Consider the following 26,976-nt stretch of genomic DNA (forward strand, 5'->3'; position numbering starts at 1 on the left):
CAATCTCATACCGAAGGCAACAAGTTAACTATATCCAGTTAGCAATTTATCAGGATATTCACAGATAAATTACTGAGAAATTTGGAGGAGTCCAGGGAAGGACATCCCAGAGAAAAATGGAATAAATGGAAGAGCATGTAACAAGGGAACAGAAGGATAAAGGAGGTTGGCATCGTCTAGGCAGCAAAGCAAGGAGGCTTAGGTTGCTGAGAGGGAAGGATGTGAAAGTCATGGATCAAAGAATTGAGAGCTTGTATCTAACTTGTTAAAAAAATAGTGAGACCAAGGAGGACTGCAAAATGCAAAAGAGGATGAATATGTCACTGCACTTTGAATAGACCGGGGAGAACAAGGTCAGCGGGAAAGTCTGGGTGAAAAGGGTCAGAGTGAAACTTAGTGCAGGCAAACACCTTCCCAAGAAATGATGTAGAGCCACCAAACCAGTAAGAGTCCTTGCTGGGAAGCATGGGGATGAGGTCTTCTCCACATCCAAGGAGGAAGAAGAGGAGGAAACACACCCCAAATAAAGCAGAGGTAGCACCAGCGACAGGAGACGATGCAACAGGGATATCTAGTGAAGTCTGCCCAAGGTTGTGTGCCATGGTCAGCTCAAGAACAAGCTTTAGTTTTAATAACCAGCTCTACTGAACCACCTTCAACAAAGGCCTGAAAGGACAGGTCTAAGGGAAGAAGTGAAAAGATGTATTACTCCCTCTTCTTGAAGTGCTCCTTTGCAGAAGATCCCTCTCTCCCCACATGCCATCATTGCATGGATCAGAGCCAAGTTTCCCACCTTAGGTGACCTGACTTAGGTAGTGTGAAAACCACTCATCAGCGAAATTGCATCTAAGTCCCTGTACTGCAGTTCCCTGTGTCACCACGCAGACAGATGTCCTCTCCTCCAGGCTCTGTGGCAGGCACTATTTATGTTCAATATTGTTTATAGACCCCAAGACCTCCAGGGGAGGATGCCAAATCAATAGTCCAAGAGCTGAAATAAAGTCATTTTTTGCCTTTATTTTTTCTGGTTTTTAAAAGGACAATGTTCATTCTACAACTCCGCAAAACTTCTTATAACATTAACATAAGCACTGCCAGCTGCCAGTGCCCCAGGGGCACTCATGTGCCTCACTGCCCAAGGTGCCCACCTGCTGGGGCTCCCCCCGCCCTGCCCAGGACCCCATGTCAGCCCTAAGGGCCATCAGCCCCTAACCAGTGGTGCCACAGCAGGGCCAGTCTCCAGCTACCCACAGCCCTGCGCTGCCCAGCCATGGGCCCCATGGAACCTGTCCCACCGATGAGCCCAATGTCACAGCCTAGCCTTAGCCTGTTGCCCGCGGAGGTGCCCAATGCCTGGGGCTGAGGCTGCCCTGGTGCCCCAGGGTTGCCCTGATTCCTGGCCAGGGCAGTGGGATGGGCCCTGGCTGCCAGGCCTGCCCTGACAGACCTGTTGGGAGTCCCAGCTGCACCCTGGGACCTGAGAAATATTAGCACAGGACAAAAATCAAAGGACAAGCTCAGCCTTGTCAGCACCAAAACATCCTGACCCAGCCCCTCTACACAATATATTTTAAGGTTTTGGAAGTTCAGGGATGTTTCTGCTTTCATTCTGGTGCTGAGCTACTGACGTCCAACCCAGTTGTGGTTTATCTTCTCTGTGGTGACACTGAGCGGTAACCTGAAGAGATGGCTATAGTCACAATCTTCCCACCTCAGTGACATCCATCTGGAACCTGGTGCCAAGTCCTACAGGGTCTGGATCACACTGTAAATGAACATGGTGGGCAGCCACAGCATCCACACCTCAAGTGGAAGCCTCCATTCCAGGCTGACAGAGGTTTCCAAAGGGGAGAAAACTGTTCCCAAGCATCACAGAATCATAGAACCACAGAATGGTTTGAGCTGGAAAGGACCTGAAAGATCTTCTAGTTCCAACCCCCCTGCCATGGCAGGACACCTTCCACTAGACCAGGTTGCTCAGTCCCATCTGACCCGGCCCTGAACACTTCCACAGATAGGGCATCTACAACTTACCTGGACAACCTGTTCCAGTGTCTCACTACCCTCACAATGAAGAATTTCTTCCTAATATCTAATCTAAATCTACCTTTCTTCAGCTTAAAGGCATTGAAACATTAAAGACATTGAAGGAAGGATTTGAGTACCACTGTCAATTCACCAAAATAAGTCACTTACATGCTAACATCAACTGCCTCCCTAAGCAGTGGTGAGCTGAGGAGCCTCAAGGCCCACACTGATGGCATTTCTTGATAATACCTGGATAGCTGCTCACCTTCCATGACACACAGAGATTAAAGAGAGAAAAAATATTTTTTGCAGTATTTTCCTCTTCCTTTCTCAGCCAAATCCTTATTTGTGCTGTTACAGATTATTCACACAGCAGCCCTGCCTGTACTGCCTGATCTGATTAGTGCACCAACACCTCCATGGCTTTCAAATTCATTTCACAGGTTTACAAGAAACAGATACTGATACCTGGTAAGTGGTAGCACCTGGATTCAAAACATATCATCAGTTCATCTGATATCTTCAATATCTTGAGTAACATCTAAGCTTGGCAGAGAAGTGTTACCCTAACCACCATATTTCTGTGCAGGGAAATAAAGCCCCCCTTATGTACTTGTTGGCATACAGATTCACACCTTTGTGTTGTTCCTACCTAAGCATACAGAGTCCAAGTTGAGTGCAGTGATTCTATTTCAAACATTTGGTGCCCTGGCTTACTGTTGTATCACAGAAGTTACCTATTTGTCACAAGCAGCTTTAAATGCCTCTGTAGAACAAATGAGATTCTTTGAAATTTTTTTTTATTAAAACAAAAACAATCAGTTGTATATGTGTTGATTTTGATTATCAGAGGGCACAGACACAGTTGCATATGTAAAAGCACAAAATTAACCACATGAACCGCTTTCTTAGTCGGAGCTCTGAATTTCTGAAATTATGAAAATAAGACATTACAATGCACATACTCAGAAACTATCACACAATACCCATTTAAAAAAAAAACAAAACCACATCATAATATTCAATTAGTTTGACCAGACTCCTGTTTTCCACAAGACCTCTTACTTTGCTATAAGATAGAATTACCCAGAGAACAAATTGGACCCTAGACTAACAAGGCTCTCAGGAATCTAATTACAGAATGGCAAAAATGTTGAAAAGAGGCACATCTAATAACATGTCTGTTATAGCAATGCGTTATATATACCAAGAGCTGTGTGTGGCCAATAAAGTCAATGGAAGGATTTGCATCAACTTATAAGAGCATAAAGGAAAGGAAAACAGTGTCTTTGCATTGTACTGCCAGGAAAATGGAGTACATGACTGAATTGCAGTAAGACATTCGTAAGACCAGGTTTAGACACGAGAAATTGTTAAAGGAAGCAGAGTGGGACAGAAGGGGCCTTATTTCACTCTGATGAAGATAAGTGGAAATTCATTCTCAGTTTCTGAGTGCCTTGCCTGTGTTACTCTGACAAATGCAAACCAGTCGGTAACTAGCTTCTTAGTCAATAGACAGGCTGTGCCCAGCTATTTCTGCAAACAAGATGCACTAAATCTATGCACAAAAGCTACCCTCAGAGGCAGGACAATTGTAAAGCACTGAGCATCAATAAACACTGATCAAAACCTAAAGAACCCAGTAGTGCCAAACACTGCTGCCAGCAATACTAACAACAAATAGAGCAGGCAATCCCTTTAAAGAGTATAAGTATATGACATCCAAAGACACAGTACATCAAACCAGATGAACTCTAAACTGGCAATAGCACTGTTTAAAGGCATAATGGATCTCTCATTTTAGCTGCTGCCAGTTTTATGACATGCATATATCACTAGGGTACTAAGGCTGAAAGGTCACATCATAGCTTACAAGGTAACCATCATTGTAAACATGCAGTCTCTGATCTGTGGGGTTATAATCAATACTCTGGATTGTATCTAACTTTTTATCCATAATGACACTAATTCTATCTTCTTGGCCAGTACTCGTGTCATACATGTAGAAGATCTCCTCTTTCTTAGTGTTCAATGGCCTTGTGGCATAAAGAACACCACATAACATGAAAGCATTGGAAACAGATGGCTTGTACTGTCTTGTCTGCCAAGTATTTAGCACATCAAGTGTGGTCTCATTGAGTTTGCTAATCACAATGTTGCCTACATTATTTTCTGTTGAATATATTACCCATAACCCACTTTCATCCACGGCAAAATCTATGTCTTGCCATGCTACACCTGCATAAGAGAAACGGTTACCAATAGCAGCACCTGGAAGCTCCTTCCTCAAAACCTGTCTGTTTGTTTTTATATCATGCTTCACCATATATCTTGAATTATAAGCATGATAGTACAAATAGTTATTATAAAGAGCAGCACCACTTCCTTCCCCATAGGTTATTCTACTTTCATAGACGGGTTTGAACAGCAGCAAATTATCAAAGGAATTATAAATTCTGTAGTATTCCAAGTATCTCCCATCTGTGTTCAATGGTGCAACCCAATAGACTTCGTTCTCTGGATTAGAGGGAGAGTAATCTCTACCCCAGGAGCCATATTTGTAGGAAAATCCTCTCCAGTTCAGCTTTACCACATAGGGCTGGCTAACATTCAGCAGTCCACGGTGAATGCAGGTACCTGCAATTAAAGAGAAAAACAGGTTTTCCAAATGTCATTACCAGGAGATAGGTTTTGCAGACTATAGCTTCTAGACTGTGCTTACTAGAGATTAGCTTTGTGGCAAAACACAGACATAAATGAAGAGCTTCATGTGTAAAAGGTTCATTTTGGGCTAAGGTCAGCAACTGAATGGCACCCAGTGTTCCAAGTTAACTCAAAAAATTTAGCAATAGAAAACAGAGTATGAATCATTACAGTTATTTGAAGAATAAGAAAATAAGTGCTCACTGTGCTGTTCCATACAAGGGACAGATTTCTATTTCTACCCATTTGATGTTGGCCAGCCTGATGCACTAGGAAATCCCTTGGAAAATACAAGTTCAGAAGCATTTTAGGTTATTTTCTACCTCAGTGGAACCAAAAGCTTGGGCGATGGGGAAAAAAGAGGAAGGAAGGAGCAGCAGCAGCAGTAATTCCAGAGTCACATTTCAGATTAGCATTCTGCTGTCAGAATCACAGCTTTACAACAGTGCGTCACAGCCACATGGTGCCTTCCACCTCAGGCCCTCAAAGAAATCTGCCGACAGTAACAATCACAGCCCAGGAAATGTAGACTGATATTACTTTGAGTTTTCATGTGAGGTGACTTGGAAAAAAATACGACTTCAAGCTAAACCAGAACAGCTCTGTTTTACACATATCAACAGCAAAACCATGGAAAATTTAATTTAAATGCAAGAAATATTTTCCTTTTACTTATGGTGAATTAGGGACTTTCCTGTTTCCTGATAAATTCTCAATATTATAAGTCACTGGTGGTAAAAATCCTGCACTCAGAAGTGTTCATGGGCTGCTGATGTGTCTGAAGCTGCCACTGGCAAAACCAGCATGCACTTTTCCAAATGTTAATATCAGCTTTTTGTACTACTGCCACAAAAGTGTCCCAGATTTTTCTTTGTAAGAGCATTTTCCCCTGAGGTAATAGAGACAGAGATGTCAAGTGATTGGTACCAGCTCACAAGCTTAGTGGTATTCCAATGTTTCCCAGTTCATTAGGGCGCGATAGGCACCAGACAGTCTTTCTTATTAAAGATGGAGTATAACATTAATAGACCCAAGTCTCCCACATCAATTAATGAATAAATTAATGACCACAATTGTTTGATGTGAATAATAACTCCCTCAACACAGAAAATCCATGCACTGCCAGCTATAGTGTCAATGATGGAAGTCAAGATTATATTTTGAGGCTTTAATACTTTGCATGGGAACCATGCATTTTCTTACAGCTTCTACAAAAAGAATGGCTCATAAGCTTAGTCATATGAAGTGACGTCTGGCATATAAATAATTTCTGTCTTATCACAAAGAAGAACGAGAAGTAACAGAGAAAGAATTTACCTTTTGTCCTCAAAGCTGACCATCCCTAAGCAAGGCCAGACAATACTTATGGAGAAGAACTGGAATCTCCTAAAGTCATTGATAGAAAAAACCTAGGAGACATTTTGGTCTCAAAGGCATCACAGTCCATTCCACAGATAGAAGGAAATGTAGAGACAGACCAATTTGAAGCACTCTACTTGGAAAAACACTGGGAAACAAGATATTTGGTGAAAAAAATGGACTGTTGCAAATGCAGAGAAACCTCTTTCTGATCTGTTTTGCCCAGGAGAAAGGTGCTGTGCCTCTGGGACAAGGAAACCTGGATTCTGAGTGTTGGTAATGTCCAAGCAAGTGGGTAACATTTGTGTCAATGTGTAAAGTCAATTTGGGCAGTGAAGCTCTTCATGTCTTCTTTCTCAATCAAAATGCAGTATTTCTTTGCTTCCCCTAATTTACACCTTCATTCTTCATAGTTTTGTGCAGTCTTGTGCTAAGGACTGTGACCTGAGGGACAGGTGACTCACCTGCAGCCTCCTCTCAACATCTGTGAGGAAGATGAGGAGCGGTTTTATATTAATCACTATGCTGAGCTAAATCCCTGTGTCCCCAGGCCATGCTGGCAATTTCCTTGGAGTCAGTATTGCCCATAAGAGCGGCTCTTCATCACTGAGTGTCCAGCTGATGGCAGAGAGGGTGACATGAATTGTAAACAATCCCATCTCATCCCCCAGACCCTTTTGTGTCCTGGGATTCTTGCAGCTGAAACGTGGCATAACCCTGGTTGAATACTGCTTCCCTTTGTACCACCAAGAATCGAGACAAATAAGCATTCCTGGCTCAGAGCAAATGAGCATTTAAGCATTCACTTAAGTGCTTTACAAAGGCCAAGGCCCTGGAGCAGAAATCTCATTTCCAAATATAGCATACAAGGCAGGCATTGCTGTATGGCTATCCAGGCTGTATCTCTGGAAATGGCAGTAGCATGTCTGGTAATGTGGCCTCAGCAGTTGGCACAGATACCAGCATTTGGAGGTGCTTATACCTCAGCTCATGCAAAGGAAGAAAGCTAAGGCAGCCAGTACAAAATGGTTTGCAGCCTGCCAACTTCATAAATCAATTGGAACTGTTTTTTTCTTATATTTCTATTATGTATAACTCTGGCATGAGGACTTCTTTAAAGATGGTGACCTATTGAATATATTACTGTGCTTAAATCACAATAAACTTATCTCAGAATTAAATGGTTATTAAGTGCTCTAAAACTCTTCATTTGTTTAGAAAACTACAGCACCAAAGCTTGCAGGTAGTGGAGCACTGCTAAGCTCATCTATATGCGACCTCAAACAATTTTTCATGCCATTAAGCAGAACACAATTCCAGATTTATTTTAATAATTCATACATTGTTTCATAAATAAAAAACAAACGTATGTTCAGCAGAGAGACCTTTTTTGACAAAAGAAATAATAAATTATTATTTCTCCCCTTAAAGAGATCTCTCTGCTGAACACTTGTTTGGTTTTTATTTATGAAATAATGAATTATTAAAATAAAGTTAGAAGCGTGTTCTGTTTTAATGACATCAAAAATTGTCTGCAGTTTCTATAGAGAATGTGCTTGATTTTGATTCCTTGAAAAAATTCTCCCATAATTTTTTTTTTTTACAAAAAAACTGTGTTAGTCGGGGGTGATCCGTCTTTTGCACAGGTTCAGAAGAATTCATTGTTGTTTATTTAATCTAAACTTGCCTCCGTGTCTGGATCTTGTGGGGAAAAAATGCACAAAGGAAACAAAGTGTCATGTAATTTTGTAAATATTAGAAGGTACTTGAAATAAATCCATATGCATTATTCAAACTTTCAGATTTTTAACTCCTTTCTCCACCATTTTGTGCCACTGATAAATGCTGCCCTGGTATTTTTGCCTTCCTCTGTTTCATGCTAATGTAGCAAATAGACAAGGGAAGGACTAACATAGGTACATACACACATACTTCTACTTCTCCCTACACAAAGTACCAGTATCTCAGCTCAGTTGTCTCTCTTTCTGATTTATCAGAAAAGGAGCTGACACCTAATTGTCAGGACTGGAGTGAGTCTGAATTGCTTGGCTAACAGTCTGCAGAACTGAACGTAAGACACATCCTGTTGGGTCTCATTTTACCCACTTCACTCTGAAGCACTGGCAGAGCACTTCAGCTTCTCACTCCAACAATACAGGAAAACATTCCAGCAGCCTCCTCCCACAAAGCAGCTGCATCTGATTGCAGAAGAGAAGGGACCACAGTTGGCCTATCAAGCCAAAGATCACGAAACAAGGTGGGACTCACTTTTAAAGGAACTCCCACGAGGGGCACCAGAAGCAGGATGGTTCTATATTCTCACACATGCTCCCAAGCACCAGATGGGCACCCTCCCATCCCATCAGATGAACCACTGCATCCAGATATGTGAGCTGTTACCAGCCTTACTAGGACTTGAAATACAGGAGACAGAGCTCTAAGGGAAAGGTTCATCCTGTCTCCTACTGTCTCACTGACATAGGAAGACAAACAAAGACACTCCAGTCTTTCACCAGTATCATGGTGCACAGATACAGGCTGACGGCTGTCAAAGAAGACCTGTGTTGGCAACATGTAACAGCGGATGAGGTGGAGGGAGGGCTGGAGTTCATCTGACCTGTCTTAAAACAACTATAAGTTCTGCTCCCTCAGCTCAGCTCCCTTCACTGCCAGTGGAGAAATGCATGTGTCTCCAGGGGCAGTTCAGGAAGTCCTGGAAAGAAAGACTGGCCAGCTCTTTTCTGGTGCCTCTGGGCATGTCTCTCTCTTTGTGGATGGATGTATTCAGTTCAAAACACAACTTAATTACTCAAAAAACACAGAAAACTTAGGTCATAGGGGGTAAAATATAAGGTAAATTGAAATCACTGTAAGACTCCAATAGAATTGCCTGAGTTTCAGCATTAGGCTACTTCAGGTTTTCCTCCTGCTGAGGTGTATTCACCAGTAGCTTGAAATCCTTAATTTCTGAGTGTATAAAAGCCAGAAAAAAACCCCCAATGTTGCTCCTTTTTTCTTTTCTTTCTATTTTGTCTTTGAGTTTCATCTGACTCACTTCTCCCCGCTTCCTCTCTCAGATTATTTCAGTGAGATGTGACATAAAATCTTCTGCAGTACTCAAAGAACCATTCTGAGGTCTTTCCTCTCTATACCTACCCAATGCAGCCAGATGAGATCGGCACAAAAGAAAAGAAATGGATAAATATTTCTTCCCACTGGAGTGGTGAGGAGCAAGATGCCAGGAACCACTGCAGATAGGAAAGCCAGTGATGATGAGGGGGACGATTAACTATATATCAGACACTCAACACCCACCTCTCCAGTCAGAGGGCAGGGCAAATGGAAACAAGTGATTTGTTTCTGTTATATTGTTTGAGAACAGGCCTGCTCACTTTGAGAAATAGAGCAGCAAAAGCTTTGGGGGACCGAGTCAGAGGGGCTGCGTACTACAGCAATGCAAAGCAAGAAGCTTTAATTAAACTTGCCTTTAGACTCATAATCTTAGACATCTTAGGGATTAGCCAAGGTCTCTCTAGTTCATGTTGCCTACCCAGGACATGCAGGAGAGAGGATGAAGGGGGAAAGAAAAAGCAATCTGAAAACAGGACAAAGAGTCAGTTTAATACAAACTTTATAAATATAACATGAACTAAAAGCAGGGCAAGGCCAAGTGGTTTGGCAGAAATTCAAGGCATTCAAGCTTGCAGAGAAAACATATGGAAATTGTGTTCAAACACATAAATGTGAGTGCTAGAGAGCTTCAGAGGTCTAGGTGTGAGCATCCATGCCAAGACTTCAAAATGACCAACTAGAAAATGCAGCCCTCCCAGATACTTACTCCATCATCCTAAGCAATCACATCTTACTACTTCTATGTGTTTTCAGATACAGTCTGCAGGACATGTAGTTGCTCTGCAAAGTTCTCTGCACAGATGAGAGTTGCTCCCCATCAGTCACACAAAGTCTATGCATATGCTATGTACTAGTCCTGCGTGGATTAGCAAGGATCTGAGCCTACATAACACCTGGGTTATCTGTAGAGCTGGTATCTCCCATCACAAAGAAAACTTGCCAGCCTGCAGCAATTTCTCTGCCAGTCCTTTGTGCCAGCCTCAGAGACTACCCTAAAGGTCACCCTTATCCTTAAGGAGGCCATGACAATACGCTCACGCACACAAGAACCCCTCCCAGGTTCTTGTTGCTGTGAACAGAAGACAAACTCACAGACAACACCAGAGGTTGTCCTCAGCTGACGTCACTGGTAGTAAGTCTCTGGAAGCTGTTATATCACCTGGGATTTTGACCTCCTTGGTTACTTTCTGCTACAATGCAAGGGTGCGTGAGCTAGCTGGCACACCAGTTAGGAATAAGACAATGCTAAAGCAATACCATTTTGGTCCTGGACAAACTCTATCCATCTCCCTACCATGCCCTGAGAAACAATGGTGAATAATTCTATTACAGTCACAATTCCATGCAGTTACATTTAGCCATCCCAGAGTTATCATCCTGCTCTAGACACGACTTGCCTATCCCTTCATGGAGCTGCACTGTGAAGTGTTGTCCTCTCTTTCCCACTTAGTGAAAGCTGCTGTGTCCCCCAGACACACCAACCACCCAGACATAAAATCAGCCCTTTCCTTCTTCGCTCATGGAAGGAAACAGTATTCTTGTTCCAAAGCTCAGTACTTTCTCACCAAAACAAAGGCTTGCTGTAGGCTTGAAGAGAACGAGATGGTTTCTTTCCACACACCATCACCCTCAATAAATCAGTGAGATGCCTTTCATGTACTTTTTTTTTCATTGAAACATTTTAAGCCCTTCCTTAAGGAGCAGAGAAGGGCTTTGAGATTTTTTGATGCAGGTTTTTGTTTTGGCTTTGTCTCCTGTCTGATTCCCAGACAAGGTGTTACTCGTGCATTCTGTCAGAGAAAAGCAGCAACTGCCTGCACCACCATGAAGCTCCAATGAGGGGCTGCTCACCCTAAGGAAAGCTTGTATTTCTACCTCTCACCTTTCCAATGAGATGTTTGAATTAGCTGACCTCAAGGTGATGAAAGGTAAATGCTGATAGGTGCAAATCTGTGCTCCTTGCAAGCAGGATACTACTTGTCCTTTTTTTATAGACTCCTCTAGCTGATTGCTAACCAGCTTATGTGAAAAAGCAAGATTCTTCCCCTGTGTATTGTATACAACACAGCACTTTTGCTCTTACAATACTCTGCCAAAAGGAACCCCCTGTGTATAAAACACTCAGGGGATCAACACGGTTTGATAAATCCTCTTGTCTCTTAGCAAGTGGGATGCTTGACCTGGCATATCTAAACTAGTGTTTCCTAAATGGTCTGCTCCAGTGTATCATATCTGACTCTCAAAATTTCTCAGACTATGATTCACTCACAATGTGATTTTTCAAACTGAACACAATGTCAAGACAAAACTTATTCTGGTTAAAAAAGAATTACCATACACCCTGTAACTGTTGACACCATTATATGAACTGCACTCTGGGAGCCACTGATCCAGGCTCCAGAATATAACCTTTCCTAGTTAAGAAAATTATAAAATCCTAGTTCCACTGAAAGCAGTAATACAGCTCCCACTTACTTCCCTGAGACCAGAATTTCCCTCCAAGTCTCTTGACCTTCTGTTTTAGAAGAATTTTTTGCCTGTAAAGCAAAAGTAATCTTCATGCAAGGTTACCTTCTGGAGCTTGCATGCCAACAGCTTTTGTACACATTTCCCAAGCAGCATTAGAGCAATATTGCCATGTCACAGGTCACTTTCACAGAAACTATTAAAAATCAAAGCTGGTTAGAACAAAACCCATACTTTCCCACAGGTAATTGTTTTGGAAAAAAGAGAAGAGGGGTACTGATTTACTTTTTGCACTATAGGTGAGAAGAAGATTACAACTTTTTCCAGTTGAAAACAGCTACTGTGTCTATAAAAGTTTGACTCCTTCTTTCATTTTCCATTTGAACCCGCTGCTGAAACATTAGGAGCTGTCTACTCAAGGCAGCTAAGGGTTATCATTACAATTGTATTTAATATTAACAAAGGGAAACCTCTGCATTTACTGTTCTAACTATGTATTATGTTATTTCTTATGCGATGTGCTTACCTGGTGGGAAATAAGGGGGTACTGTAGTTTTGTTTGCGTTCTCTTCACACTCTTTCAGTCGTTTCTGCAAGGACGTAATTTGTCGACGAATTGCAAGGACATTGTTTTTGTCCAGTGATTCTAGTTCATTTACCAGTATAGTCAGATTTGTGATCTAGAGGGGAAAAAAACAGAGCAAGCTTGATGTCAACTTTATTGTACAGGTATTTGCAGGCAGGGTTGATCATAACACAGAAGACGCTACAGAAAAAGGTTTTAAAAAATATCCTAAGAATCGGCCTTATCCTGCCAGCCTCAATTTGACATTTCCAGTAGAGGTATGTGAACACAAGGAAGTGCTTTAAGACTAAGTTGTATAACAAAATGCAAAAATATAGTGTTATTTTATATTTAGTAAAAAAATATCCAGTAAGTCATAGGCAAGTACTAGCTATTAAATATAGAAAGTACTTATTCCAGCCTTACAAAAGTATCTGGAAATTTTATTTGCAAAGATAAATAATGGTTTTAATCACCTGCTTGATGATCTAGAGGACAATGGAGAAAGTGATATTTCACTATCCATCTGAAGTAATTATTCTCTCTAGGTGAGTGATTAACTACAGTTTTGAAAATGTGATTTATAGTCAGCTGAGAAGGTGATAGTCTTTCCCACTTCTTGATTTCATATTGATTGGGCCACTGCCCTAGCAACCAGAAGCTGATTTTTTAATTATCCGAATTAAAGCACAGAGGCTTTCAAGCATGGGGGTCTGTAAATTAATATTCATTATAGTAATTTCATCAGCTTGTGTGCTTAACACTACACAACACTGTTAACTTTCGGGCAGATATTCTGCAAAAACGGAGTGGTCTCCATTTGTTTTTGGGTTTCTTTGCTTTTCTGTTCTTATCTTTTCTTATCAAGGAATAAGACTTTAACACATTTAAGGTCAAGTTTTCTTTTAATTTATGTTGATGAAATGCTAAAATAATTCCACCGGCTGCAGTAGAGACAGGCTACATTTCCTCAACCTAAACACTGAAGAGAGAATAGACTATCTGTATATTTGAACCCTCTATGCCTAATTAAGTCTTTGGCAATACCTCCAAATATATTTGCTCAATGATGACATTGCTTCCAACAAGGCTGGGTTTCAGCTGAGTGACCAGTCTCTCTAGGTCACTGATTTCCACTTTCAGTAACTGGAAGTCCAGTTCTGTGTAGGATATACTGCCCTCCTCCATATGCTGCACTCTGATGGTTAGATTAAGAATTTGCTGCTGATACAGTTCAATCCTTTTTGAGTACTCTTTGACCTTAAAGAAAGAAAAAAGAGATACATATTTAAGTCCAGGTTAGCAAATAAGACAAGCCTGTTTGACATCTTTATGATATTTCTGAGTGCCCTATGCATAGCTTCCACATACTTGACATATCTATTCTTCACATAAACTACATAAATGAAATTCTCGTCACATACATAAAAAATGTGAAATTTAACCCTCATTTATTGTTGGCAGTTTCACAAAATCCCCTCAGGAATGCCTGGGGATAACTGAAGGCAGAATATTACTCACAGTCTTCCATTTTTTTAATTCTTTGCCAATATTTTCTCTGTAAGCTAATTTTATCCTCAGTATGCCAAGAACTTCTGTTGGTGAAAATTTTATTAGGAAATATGCAGTGTATTATCGCTCAAAAGCAACCAGAGGAGGCTGGAAAATGCCACAAAGGATTCCCAAGTTTTTCAGCTTCATTTCCTATTAACTCTGAATCCAAATAGGACTTTACCCAGTGTACATTCGAATCGTGTGAAACGTTGGCAATACTGGTTTGATGTTTGTCTTTAGACAGGGGGAAAATGTTTGAACACAGTGTTAAAAATCAAATCTCATTTAAGTGAAAGTGTAAAATATATTGCGGGCTTTAGCTAAAGTAATTTATATAGCAGGCTTTTCAGTCTTTGAACCATTAAGCAGTTGTCCAGATAAATATCTTTTCACACATGTATCTGCGAAGGTAAAGGTCACAGCACAAGCATTGTGATGCAGAATGTTAAGAATATGATATGGATTTGGTACTTCCCTTAGAAATGTTAGTTCCTTGAAATTTAACACATTGGTAAAGAGACATAATTTCTCTCCCATATGCTTCATAAAAGTCATGTCTCTTTTCCCTTAAATCAATATCATTATATCACAAAAAATAAGAAGCATAAATATAATTAGTTTGTTGCACTAGTAACTCCATATTTATACTCTGAGATGGTATGTGTGCCTCTCTCTAGAGCACTGTTGTTTCCATAACTATTATTTCTTCAGTTGAAAGATTTTCTTCTCAAGCATTTTCACATTATCTTAATATTAAATAAAAGTCAATATTTTTCCCTATTGTCATCTGAAATGTCATCAAAGATTCTGTCATGGTGTAAAGACCATGAACTCTCCATTTTTCTGTTCTGGTGCCAGCCCTTGAGATTGGGACCCCAAAAAAACCCTTTTATCAAATAATTCCTTTCAATTTTGATTGGATCCCTTGTGTACCAAAGAGGAGGTATGGGAGCTCATGGCATGGAAATTCATGAAGGGCAGAAAGGATCCATTAAGTTCATAAGTTATTTAGTGATGTGAATTAAGGAGAAGTGTAAGAGTAGATCCTCTGTTCAAAAGTATAATTTTCAATAGTGGCACAACTACATAATAAATCTTAAAGAACCCATTACAAAACCTCTGCATGCACATACGTAGTATACACCAAACCCAGGTTGCTTAGTTCCATATATTTAAATCAGAGTTTGAAACAGGTCTTCTGTTCTAAAGAAGCAGCCAGACTTTGAGCTGCTCGAAACTGTCTCCACAAGCTGTAGCACCCTGATGAATAGCACTGGATGTTCTAGATCTCCCAGGTCAAGCCAGGGTAACTTTAAGCTATTTATTGCAATTAAGAATAAAAAATAATAGCCTACCAAGACTTAGACCTAGTTCCTTGTAACTGATTAGCAACAGTGCCAAGAGCTGGGATCCTTTTTCCTAGCTGCCACCATCATCTGTTTGGTAGGGAACAATAAGAAGAACCAAACAATGCTCTTGGAAAAGCCAGAGGTATTTGGACCTCACACTTTCAATGATCACCAAAATCAGTTTGGAGTTGAAAGAGATCTTCAAAAAATATGACCTGGAAAAACTTTTCAAAGGTCAATGTGTGTCTAGAGTTTGCACAACAATAAAAAAAGAAAGAATATATTAGTGCAGCCTGAGAAATATAAAGTAACCCCATGTTTGAGCAAAATGGCAGTGCTGTGTAAAGCGATGTATATCATTGAGGTGAAGCTATGTATATCATAGAGGTATTAGGAAACCTCTCTAGGTATTAATAACATTTCTCACAGTAATACTGGTAATAATAATGCGATACAGACCAAATCCACAAACCACTGAAATAAACAGGCTGCTAGAATTAGTGTTGGCTATTCATTAGTGAGAAACCTATGAATGTGAAGTTTTCTCCAGGGTCCTCAGAGCCTGGACAAAATGCTGAGGGCTGGAACAAGGCATACATAGTTATTTCAGCACTGATTGCAGAATGCTGCAGGACACAGACCTGAAGTTCTCCTCCCATATTGGAGGATTTTCACTCAGTCAACCATCTAGGTCATTTAAGGACATGTCAACACCATCCAGCAGAGTACAGCTGAGCCTGAATTAGCACCATCACTCTGCAGGGCCACACCAGCATCACAATGAACTTAAGCTAATAACTCCCCTGGCGAATTATTGGACAAATAAAATTTTCTCAGCAGTGCTGCTCTAACAGGTCTATACTGCTTTTTTCAGATAAATCCAGTACATATGTCAAGCATAGCAATGCCCTGTTTGGAAATCACCACCTGCTCAGATCTGGTTTAGGAGTTTCTGTAGTTTAGAAATATCAGTTGAAAAAAGAACATGATGTTGCTCTTTTGATTGGCAGATAGATTTAAGCAGCATGTAATCCCTGCTCTTCTACTGCATCTCCCTGCTAGGGACTGGCTATTGTCTCTTGACAGGCTGGCACAGAAATTTTGTGCATGTCTTATATTTAAGGATAAAGACCAATAACTAGTACTGATTGCGGTCACATTTATCATAAAAGCCTAAAGTAGGGTATGATGAGTGCATAGAGCCCTTTATGGGAAGGGAATGTGAGGCATATGTAGGGAAAAAAATCCTCAGTTTCAGTTTTTTCCTCCTTTCCAAGCATTGTCACCTTCATGTAATGAAAAGGGCAGGAAAAATCTGCAATGCTCATTTACTGTGTCATTTACCTGCAATTGGTATTTATCAAAGCAGGTTTTGCAGCATGCAAAAAGACACTTCTCCAGTACACATTTGAAGAGTACAGAAGGGGGAACAAAGTTGCAGGATGAAGATGAAAAAGACAAAATGTGGGAGGACTGAGAGAAGATAAGAAAGAAATGACAAAACCAGCAACTTTATGAAATCACTCAGCCCAGGACACTAGCTTTGGGCAGGCTTGCACTCTGTAGGTCTATAAGGAGCAAGGCTGGCAGTCTGCCTCCTGAGACAGAGAAGAATTCCATTACAGGTTAACCGGTTTTGCAAAGCAGAGGGCAAGCATGCTTTTGCCTCCTGTTTTAGTTATGTGAGGATGTTGTGGCCATTGTGAGCCGTATTCTGAAAGGCATTTTGTCTCCTTGTGATCATGTGCTGATCCATCCCTGTTATGGAAGTGTCCTTTCCCCTTTTCTATTGAGGGGAGCAGCCAATTCCCACTTTGCTTTAAAAGGTTAATTTTCTTCTGTAATCATAATTATGCTGGCAAAGGTTGATGTGACAGAGGAAAAATTAGTCTGGTATTTTCAGCCTATGGTTTGTACTCACTTGGCACATGAGAGCATCTCTTTATCTGCAAGCTTCCTTGCCTGCTGATTCTATAAAAGGACCCCCTTGCTTTTTGAATTAACCAACAATCAGGCAAAAGGTTAATGAGTCAATCAGGCTGTTTTTCTGGGACTTCTAGCACATGGAAAGCATCCTTAAGAGGGTCCAATCCTGCAGCTCTTACCCAGGAAAAGTTTTCATGAGCTTCAAAGGGTGTTTCAGAAGAGCAACTAAAGCATGGATTCTCAGAGTCAGAAAAGGAAGCATTCAGTAGAAATTCACACTGCTGGGGTGAGACTGGGTTATGTCTGAATGAGATTCCCTAGGAATTTGCTCAGGATCGTTTCTAATAGTGATCAATATTGAAAGCTTGGCTTTCCTCCATTTCATTATTTCCTTCTCTCTATGAGTATTATCATGACTAAAGTAATATGCAGGATTGCAAAAGGAGGATTCTTTCTACATGGGAATCATGAAGAATTTTTGAGCATGGGGATGCATCACAAGATCTCAGAGTACTTAAGTTCAGATATCAATAGGGCCATGCTCAACAGCTCTCTTCTTTCTACAAAAAAATCCACAACATTATAACTGAGAAATCTTACACGCATAAAGTTACACCAAAACGCAATCTGTTCATTTTAATTTCTGACCCAAAGTGTCTCTTTGCCCATATCACACCGAAGTATACGTCACACTTCAACTCGATGCATTGTAACACTGCTTGGCGGATTGGTCTCGACAGGATGAAATTCAGTGAAGCCTGAATACGGTCAAGAATTTTCACTGTCTGCAGTGAGAACTGAAAGTCGAGGTCAGTGTCTACACTGTGGTACACTGCTGGGCACCGAAGGATGACAACACAGTTGTCACCAGCTGACACCAGCTGGCAACCTAGACATGAATGTCTAGGGTAGGGATTCAGCTTGCCATGAATTTAGAGGTGGGTTTCAGGTGCAAATCCATACACCTAATTTTAGGTATCTATAGCAACCTATGTCTATGTATAAGCATGATGTCTGAATTCAAAGGATGTCTGAGACTGTCCACATGGAGAGGTCAAGCAGCACTTGAGATGCTCTGCATACCTGTATGGCATTTGGATAAAGGAAGCATGCACCATTCTGAGGAAAGTACTGGTAAGAGGTTGGTCACACCAGGACAAGTGACTGGAAAAGGTGGTATACAAGCACCTTGAAGAATCATGCCAATTTTTTGGCTGGGAATCATGCCCCTGATCCTGTTCCAACGCAGTTAGCTTCCAATGACCACAGTGGGAACCGTATGGGGACCTTAAATCTCAGTGATTTTCATGGCTCACTAACTCTGAGCTACACCTCCATGCTGCAAGGGATCAGGTAATTCCTGTGCTTGGAGGCAGCGGGACTTCTGTCAACTTGTCCTTCATATGCCTGCTGACAGCTCAATGTTTTACACTGTTAGCTCCAGTTCTTTCAAAACAAACAGTTTGAACTGAAAGATCTTACCACAGGATCCTATGCCTGTTGTTGTGTTTTTTATGCATAACTTCTTATCTGTTCTTGATTATACCAGCAGAGGGTTATGAATATTAATGATTAGAATTTATAATTTAATGCTTTGCCTTTTCTGCTGATTAATTCAAGGACACTTCATTTCTTAAGATGTTCGGTTTCTGAAGAAAACACTTTCTGCTGGGCACCTAATCTGAATCCTGAATATTTATTCACTGTAAAAAATAAAAGGCAGAGTTCTGTCTTCACAGGCAGTTCACCCAGTGCACTCCAGCATGTGTAGGTTTGCCTGAGTTCCTCAAAAAAATGGATCTCAATTCATGCAACAAGCAGCCAAAGCAGTGTAAGGTATGTTTGTCTTCAACAGAAATGCATAATTCAGCAGTCTCACTATCACAGCTTCAGATGTTGACAAGGAAGATATTTGATTTTTATTTATTTTTATTTTTTTATCTGTGACAGCAGAAGCAGTGAAGGGGCAAATATTCACCTAGTTCTTCACTCTGGCCTGTGGTGACCTTTCTCCTCTTTCCTTTCATTGCCTTCCTACAATCTGGCTGGCTTGATACAAATAATAACACATGAAAGAGCAGGAGGCTTGGCTTCCTATAGCATCATGTAGCAATCACAAACTAATAAAACTGAGCCAAAAGAGGAAAAACATAATCATTCTTCCAAAAAATACCATATGTCTCTAGCTGTAAAGGCCTAGAAAAGAGACAGGAGGATATTCAAATGTATGATATGCTACAATGTCAAAGATTAGAGATTTAATCACCTTTCTCCTTGTTCTTACAGAGCCCAGTTTCCCATGGTTTGAACGACACACTACAGAAAAGTGCTGACTGCTGTACTTTTTCACAGGCAACCAGTTTTCAGGAAAGATGCAACTGTTATTTTTAAGAGAAAAGAACACCTTACTTTAGACAGCTCTGTCTCAAATTTCTTCGAGAGTGTTGTGGCTATAATTTCCAATTGCTCGACCTTCTGCACTGGAAAGGTGGTATCCGGCAAGTACACAGAGCATTGGCAAGTTCCCTCATCATCCACGGAGCCGGATACATTGGCAAAGAGCTGCAATAACAAATTGGTAAGAAAAAAAGTGTTAATATTCTTCTCTAGAATCAGTGCCTAATAATGTCTGGCACTAATATGAGCTACGACAATCATGAGATCAATAACTTCATTACTAGCCATCTTTCACCTTTTTCTTCCAAAGAACTCAAAATATCTAACAATTTTTATGACTCAGCCTTACAAATCTCTCTGAAAATAGTCAAATATTGCTGTAAAGATTTTACCATTAGAAAAACAGAGGCCTATAATAGTCCTGACTTTCCCAATCTTATGGACAATGTTCCTAACATAATGAAATAACTTTTCCAGCAGATAGAAAAGCAGGCAACAGCAGGAAAATAGTAACTTAGTAACTTATGTCTAATTCTGTTAATCTAAATTGATCAAATCATCTGGTCATTTCCATCTATAGAGATGAAAGCACCAGAGTAAAACTAGTAATAGGGAAAGTTTTGAAAAGAAAAATCTTTCATTTGAAGTTTCTCAGCCAGCCACAGCAAACAGACATATATTTAATTATACACCACTGAGAGGTGATGAATTAAATATGCAGGTTTGGCCTAAGGTAAAGGTTCTTATTTTCCTACAAAATATTGCTTGTAACACCCACGCATCACAGCCCACCCATCCCTTTTTGTGAATAGCCGGCAAAGCTATTGGCCATGCCATTAGCATGGATCGCCTTGTCCCAGTTGTCTGCATGCTCAAAGCATCATCACTGGAGCAATGTGTATGAGGTATGAAAAGGTCAAGGCTGGCAATTCACGATCTTGCCATAATTTACAGTCAAAGCACACTGTATTCTATAAATACTGGGCTGAATACTGAGTATGTTTGGATCAGTTCTTTTTTGTTTGCTCACAAAATGTTTCCCAATTCATAAACCTATCACAAATTTCTTAATAAAGATATTTGTTGTTACTTTAAAATATTCTAGCACACACTTCAATGCAGTTGCATATTTTAAAGCTACAGACTTACTCTTTAAACACACTTCATTATATAATCTCTCCTCCTGCCTTGCAGAAATACCAGTGTTATTCATGTGTTTTCTCTTTTTCTCTCCCTCTTAAATAAGCAAACAACAAAACTATGTCCTGAAAGCTGACATTTCAGCACTTCTTCTCTTGCTTTTTCACAGTGATTTCAACTAACATCCTCACCAACAAACCAGTGCAGAACACACAGTGATGGCCAGCAGCAAAGCTGTCTTGATCTTTGAGCCCAAAAAGAGAACAGCAGCAAGCAGGAATGATCCCAGTTCACACTTCTGGCAACCTCTTTACTGCAGTCACAACAAACAGCATGCATCTCATTTTGAAAGAAAGCATGAAAAGTCATTTTATCTGAGTTGTTCAAGCACCACGGGCCTTAAAACTTCACTCATAGACAGACTGCAGAAGACATTTAACATGAAAAGAAGGATTCCAGAATGCCCCAGCACATAACTTCCACTGATTTCCCTGCCAGGTAGGTTACCAAAACATTTCTGAAAATCCCACTGAGAACACATTACATATTATGTCTAAGTTTCCAAGTATTTTTGAAGATGTGGCTACAAGTATGTAAAATATGAAAATATGCATAATAAGTTCCTAAGTCAGACATTTCTGCATCTCTGAGTCCTCTGTGTATGGGCATGATTGGGATGGCAAGTTGCTCAGCAATAACGAAAGAAACAGATGGGGGGGAACCAAAAGAAGAAATAAATGTGGCTTAGTGAGTATATGGGACCTTCTTTAAGACTGTTGCACACTGGAATGCTAATTTTTATGTGGAAGGTATTGTATTCTGTTCCTTCTGTGTATAACACAAATATGTGCATATGTCTACAAGAGAGAGTGTACTATACATAGTAAGCACAGTGTGTGCTACACCTTTTTATACATTGTACACTCTGCTATAAACTACAGTCTTTACTGTATATAGCAGTAAGTTTTCTAGAGTTAGCCTGCTTATTTCATGTGCTAAAAAAAATTCATAAATGTATTCAGATGATCTCCCAAAAAAAAACTCTAACTCATGTTTTTAACCTCCCTACGAAAAACAATCATTATCTTTCGACATTTGCGTTAGGAGGGAGCCTTGATTTGAAGGCAGAGCTTCACTGCAGTAAGTGCAGCTTATATCTAAGCCAAGAGACAGTTTTTCCGAAAGAGTAGACCTGAGCAGACAGAACTGCTTCCATTCTTCCATTGACATTACAGACATTGGGATGATGATGCTGACAAGACCAAGAGGCACGTTTAGGTAAAAGCCCTTTGGGTCAGTAACTGCTTGTCCTGGTTAGAACGGCTGGGACCAATTCATCACTGGATGGGTGTAACCCAAAACTGTGTATTCTATACCCTTCCATGCCATTTCCCAAAAACTGTTGTCAGTAGAGGCCTGTGAGGTGGGAAGATGTTCTTGTCCTCATACCCTTTTATGGAATTCCCCCCTTTGAGGGAGGGACTGAGCATCTTCATGCCCTTTTATGGAATTCCCTGCTCTGAGGGAGGGACTGAGCACTCCCGCCTGAACTGGAGAATATATAAACTGGGAGTTTCGGAACCTTGGCACCACTCGTGGGATCCAGAGGAAGACTGCAGACCACCGCTCTCAACTAGACTGCAGACCATCGCTCTCAACCAGACTGAGACCACCACCCTCAACTGGACTGCAATCACCACTTTTGACCAGACTGCAGCAGCTCTCCCACCAGCAGGTTTTTCCCCTCTCCCTTTACTTTGGACTCGGGGGGGGGCCAAGGAACACCACTTTTGTTCATACCCCAGGGTGCTGGGTTATACATTTGGGTTTTACAGGTCAAAACCACTTGTCTGTCTGTATAATTGTACTTATTGTATTATTTTAATAAATTGTTATTCTGATTTATAATCTCTCTTTTGAGTTGAGTTCATTTCCCCTGCTAGTTAACTTTTAAACCAGCACACTGCTTCAATCAAAATGTAATACCAGTCAAACGACAACCATGTAACAAAAATGTCTTCCTTCATCCTGTAGAAAAATGCGTGAGAAAGTGTGCTACTTTTGATGGAGTTGTATGTTTTTTAAAGTTTAATAATTTATACAGAATGCTTAAAAGAGAGTGAACTGTCCTAGCCTACAGCAAGGACTTGACAGAAACTTTCACCCTGTAAAATTAAGCTGTTATATATACATATTTGAAACTATGAGAAATGTTCCTTCTCCACATCTCTTCAAATTAAGAAAGGGAGTAGGAGCCAGCAGTTACTCAATTTTCTGAAAGTCAGGAAATTTGTTACTGTATCCTAGTGACATTCACAATTCTGAATCAGCTATTTGCTCATCCTAAGACAGAGAATGGGATCCACAGAAACCACATGACAGGTACAGAGACCATGGCAGGGACAGAAGCCATCTCAGCTGGGCAAGGAGATGGTTAAGACTTGGGTCCTGGTAGTCGGACTCAGAGAGAGAGACCCCTGACTCCATTTAACTTTCTAAATGCTCTATGGGAGTCAGAGACTTAACTCTGTTTCAGAAGAGGTCCCTCCACACATCCCAGGTGCCACACTTGGCTAGCCTAGACAAGAAAGATCTGCTGTCAAGCTATCTACCATCTCCAATCTAATCTGGAGCTGTTCTTTGAACGAACTCTGTTTATGACACTAGCTTGCAGGACCATTCAGAGCAAGCGTAACCCATTGAATCTGTTTCAAAGCAAATGTTATTAAATAGTCACTGATAGAGAGAAGGAAAGAAACCAGACATTGAAATCTGCAGGCCATGGACTTAAGCGCTGTACCAGAAGGCACAGAAATCAGATTTGGGTCCCTCTATCAGCAAATAGCTGATAACATATTAGTGAAGTAGAACAGTAAGAATCGAGATTTTCTGAATCTCAGCAATCAGAAATGGGTACTCCTCAGCAAATAGTTTCAAGGCCCTGTTCTAGTTTATGAGACAAGACTTCCTCCAGGGAGACTAATCACCAAATTGTTTGGCACATTGCCATCAAATCCCCAGGGCCCCATCTGCTTCATGTCTGGGGTCCAGTTCAGTAGTTACAAGGTTAATGTCAAAGCTTTGGATGCAACTTAAGGCATTGAATGCCATGGTAGCAGTAGCGAAGATTTTGGAAATTCACTACTTCCTAAAATACTGGATACACAACATATAAATGCTTTTCCCAGACAGCCTAACTGGTTTATGTGTATCAGGGTTAAGTCTCTGAATGACTGTGTAGAATTTAAAGAATGGGACACAAGTTCCTAATTTTTTTCTTTTCTGGGCTTTGTTGAAGAATAGTAATGGTTATACCTTTGGTGGAGTGTGTAGTGTGCCATTCATATTCCTAGGCTGAGTCAGGTACGGAAGCATTGTATAGAGATGAGTGCTCTGAAAAGAAAAGGAAAGATTTTTTTCAGTGTGATTTCCTGCATATGGCACCATCCCTTCCCCACCAGTTAGGCCCCATCCTTCTGCTCCAAAGCACTTTGTTTTATTATGGGAGCCATCCCCAGCAACTGTAAAATTAATTGGCTTTTCTGATCCGCTGCTGAGGCAACAGTTTCCCTGGGCAGAGTGTCACTTCACATACACCTCTTCTTGAAGAAAGGCTCTGTGTGACCAGTGCAAGGCAGGGGACACTCAGCCGGTCCAGGAGGTGGGAGCTGGGGCTCTGAACCCTGGCAGATTGCATGGCTGTCTAAAAGGATAGTACCATGCCCCTCTGCCATAAGACCAGAGAATATTGTCCTCCCAGCAGGAATGTCTGCACCTCACCACCCAGCTCATGCTCCAGCCTCTCAGCACAGGACTCACTGCACCTTTCACACCAAGTTGTCAGGGTGTGAGCTGTGATGGCTGGGGAACATGTCCCACTCCGCTACTAGCACCATGGAGGTGACAGCATCCCACCGTGGGAGGGAGTGCTGGGGAAAGACACCACACTGCAAAGGATACAGCCAGGTCTACCTTGGGAACTTTTGAGGTAGTAAGACTATATACATCTACTTTAACTTTCATCTATGGCAGATGTCTGCCTTCCTGCCACAGCAAGGAGAGTAGCTGTCACCTGTACTGTGGGTTACCTCATCCTCACACAGTGTGCAGAGCATGGTGCATTGCCATGGTGCAGCACACTGTCAACCGTAACAGGGTCTTGCCGAAATCTCTGGCAGACTGGAAACTGGAGCAAGACACCCTCAATGTCAAATGGTGTAACAGACAGAACACCAAATGGGCTTCCCTTGCAACAGGACACTCTCTGCTGGGTCTTTCTGCATTTCCCAAATCCCAGCTGGAACCGTATTCCTGAGCCAGGGAATGGTGGAGAAATCCAAATGGCCAGCAAAGGGCAGGTCTATTGAGTGGCACAGTGTAAACAAGTTTTGTGGGACAGTTTGTCAAATAAACCCACTCGAACAGGCATTTGTGTGCTTCCATGGTTACACTGTACACGATAGGGGGCAGCTAGTAGCAATTAACAGTGTTTGGGCAGAGGAGCATCACAAATTGTGTAAATTATGCAAACTGAGGACTAGCTTAAAGCTAAGCAGACTGAGGAGGAATTTCTTCCCTATGAAGCTTTCTATCCTCAGCTTATCAACACATATTTACACCTCCATCTTGACTTTTGCAACTCTTCATTCCTTGAGTGGATAAAAGCACCTTCCCAGGAGATGCTGACTTCACTGCCTGTATCCACAACACTCCCAAACTTCAAAAAATATAAATAGGGGCACACAGGACTTTTCTGGTTGGTGACTAAACCAGATAAATCAGAAAGAGTCATAGGGAGCCAAAATGGGGGGGGTCTCCCCCAATTTTAACTAATAAATACCAAAAGGCAGTCATTTTGGGTCAAAAAAACCCAAAATGCTTTGCTTCATTTGAAAGACCTTTTAAACTATTCACAAAGATTTTTTTTTTTAATAATTGAAGCCCAGTTTTAAATTAAAAAAAAAAAGACAGTACAAAATCAAAATGATCTTTCACTACTGTAATTTTTTACTTTAAAAAAACATTTTTCAAAGTTTCCTTTTCTCCCTCCCTCCCTGAATTTGATGTTGCCTTTGGTTTGGAGTTGTTGTGGTATTTTTTCAGATTGATTTGATCTGCTTTGAACTTCTCTCTTGCCCAACCAGATACAGTATTTTGAGGAAGAGGGAGAGCACCCGACAAAAACCACACAACGTGGCTTTCATTTGCCTATCTCAGAGCATGACAGCAGTCATGCAACTGGGAAAGCTCCCACCTTCCAACTCCTTCCACATCAAAGATGTGGATCTATTCCTGCTATAAGCCCTTGCTAATTAATTAGAAGCTACACAGAGCATTTAATATCCAACTTGGATCCTCACTGGGAGTTGCACTCATCTAACCAAAGGCAGAATTTGACTCTGACTTTAAACCTGTGTCTCACTTTTACGTTTATTACCCAGTCCCTATGCATTACTTGGGGGGAGGATGAAGGAATACTTTAAACTTTCTCCATTCTTAAAATGATGCAGAGATCTCATAATTTGTCTAATAATTTTCCATCAACCTTGAAAGAATTTTCAGCAACCTACGTGAGAATGCAAGAAGGCACCAAAGTTCAGGTTATGAGAGCCCCATCTTACCACTTCTGTTGCTGTCGTTGTTCCAGCCAGAGCACTCACGCTTTGCATGAGGAACAGCACAGCCACCTGTGTGCACTTCATCTTCTCAGCCAGCAGATGTGACAGCAAAGGGAGAAAGGATTTGTTTTATAGTAGAGTCTGGGGATTTCCCCAACCAAACCTTAAGGAACTTGCACGATATTTTTTTAGTTTTTGGGTAAGTAAGTGATGTCATAAACTCATATAATAACAGGTGACAAATTACTAACGTACAAAGAACACAAGTTATCGTCATAAATTAGTTATGTCCAATTTTCTAACAGGATACCTTTCCCATACGGTACACTGTCTGATTTTAATCTTGATTATGCAGAACATCAGATGCTTATTTGCTATGACAGGTAGACAGATATTTCCCTTACAGTGACTCAATCATAAAAATTCTTATAGATTCCTTCAAAGTTATGTAGACAATACAGGTCTTGGTGGTATTTATTACTTCTTATATGTAAAGAGAAGAGCAGGTCAGGCTAGACGGTTCAGACAGCAGAACCATGTTCCCTTTTTTCCAAAGGCCAACAGACCTTTGCCAATAAGTAAAATACACAGGGGTCTCTACAGCTTTTCAGTTCCCTTTATTCTCACAGGTGAGACACAGATTATCTCCCATTTCCATCCCAGCAGTCATACATCTCATATATTAACACTATGTCCCCATTAATGTTTGCTCATGTATTAACACTGTGTACCCATCAAT

The 26,976-nt window shown here is 40.9% G+C and overlaps 1 protein-coding gene across 1 annotated transcript; it reads right to left on the bottom strand.

The window, feature by feature from the left end:
* Positions 1 to 3,246: 3,246 nt before the first annotated feature.
* Positions 3,247 to 26,344, bottom strand: OLFM4 (olfactomedin 4). Its single transcript, XM_027675199.1, has 6 exons — positions 26,241 to 26,344; positions 23,935 to 24,012; positions 19,492 to 19,644; positions 13,301 to 13,513; positions 12,215 to 12,368; positions 3,247 to 4,665 (listed from the first exon to the last, which is right to left on the bottom strand). The coding sequence occupies exons 1-6, from the start codon at positions 26,319 to 26,321 to the stop codon at positions 3,872 to 3,874; spliced, it is 1,473 nt and encodes a 490-aa protein (XP_027531000.1). The 5' UTR covers positions 26,322 to 26,344; the 3' UTR covers positions 3,247 to 3,871.
* Between the last annotated feature and the right edge of the window lie 632 nt (positions 26,345 to 26,976).

The sequence above is a fragment of the Neopelma chrysocephalum genome, unplaced genomic scaffold (assembly GCF_003984885.1).
Source record: "Neopelma chrysocephalum unplaced genomic scaffold, ASM398488v2 Primary Assembly neopelma1_25, whole genome shotgun sequence".
Lineage (NCBI taxonomy): Eukaryota > Metazoa > Chordata > Aves > Passeriformes > Pipridae > Neopelma > Neopelma chrysocephalum.

Bases quoted from the DNA above. Each gene is read 5' to 3' on its own strand.
- OLFM4 (XM_027675199.1), bottom strand. From the start codon at position 26,321: ATGAAGTGCACACAGGTGGCTGTGCTGTTCCTCATGCAAAGCGTGAGT. The intron at 24,013-26,240 runs GTAAGATGGGGC...TTTTCTTTTCAG, and splicing joins CAACGACAGCAACAGAAGTG to AGCACTCATCTCTATACAAT. The intron at 19,645-23,934 runs GTATAACCATTA...TTGTTATTGCAG, and splicing joins CACTACACACTCCACCAAAG to CTCTTTGCCAATGTATCCGG.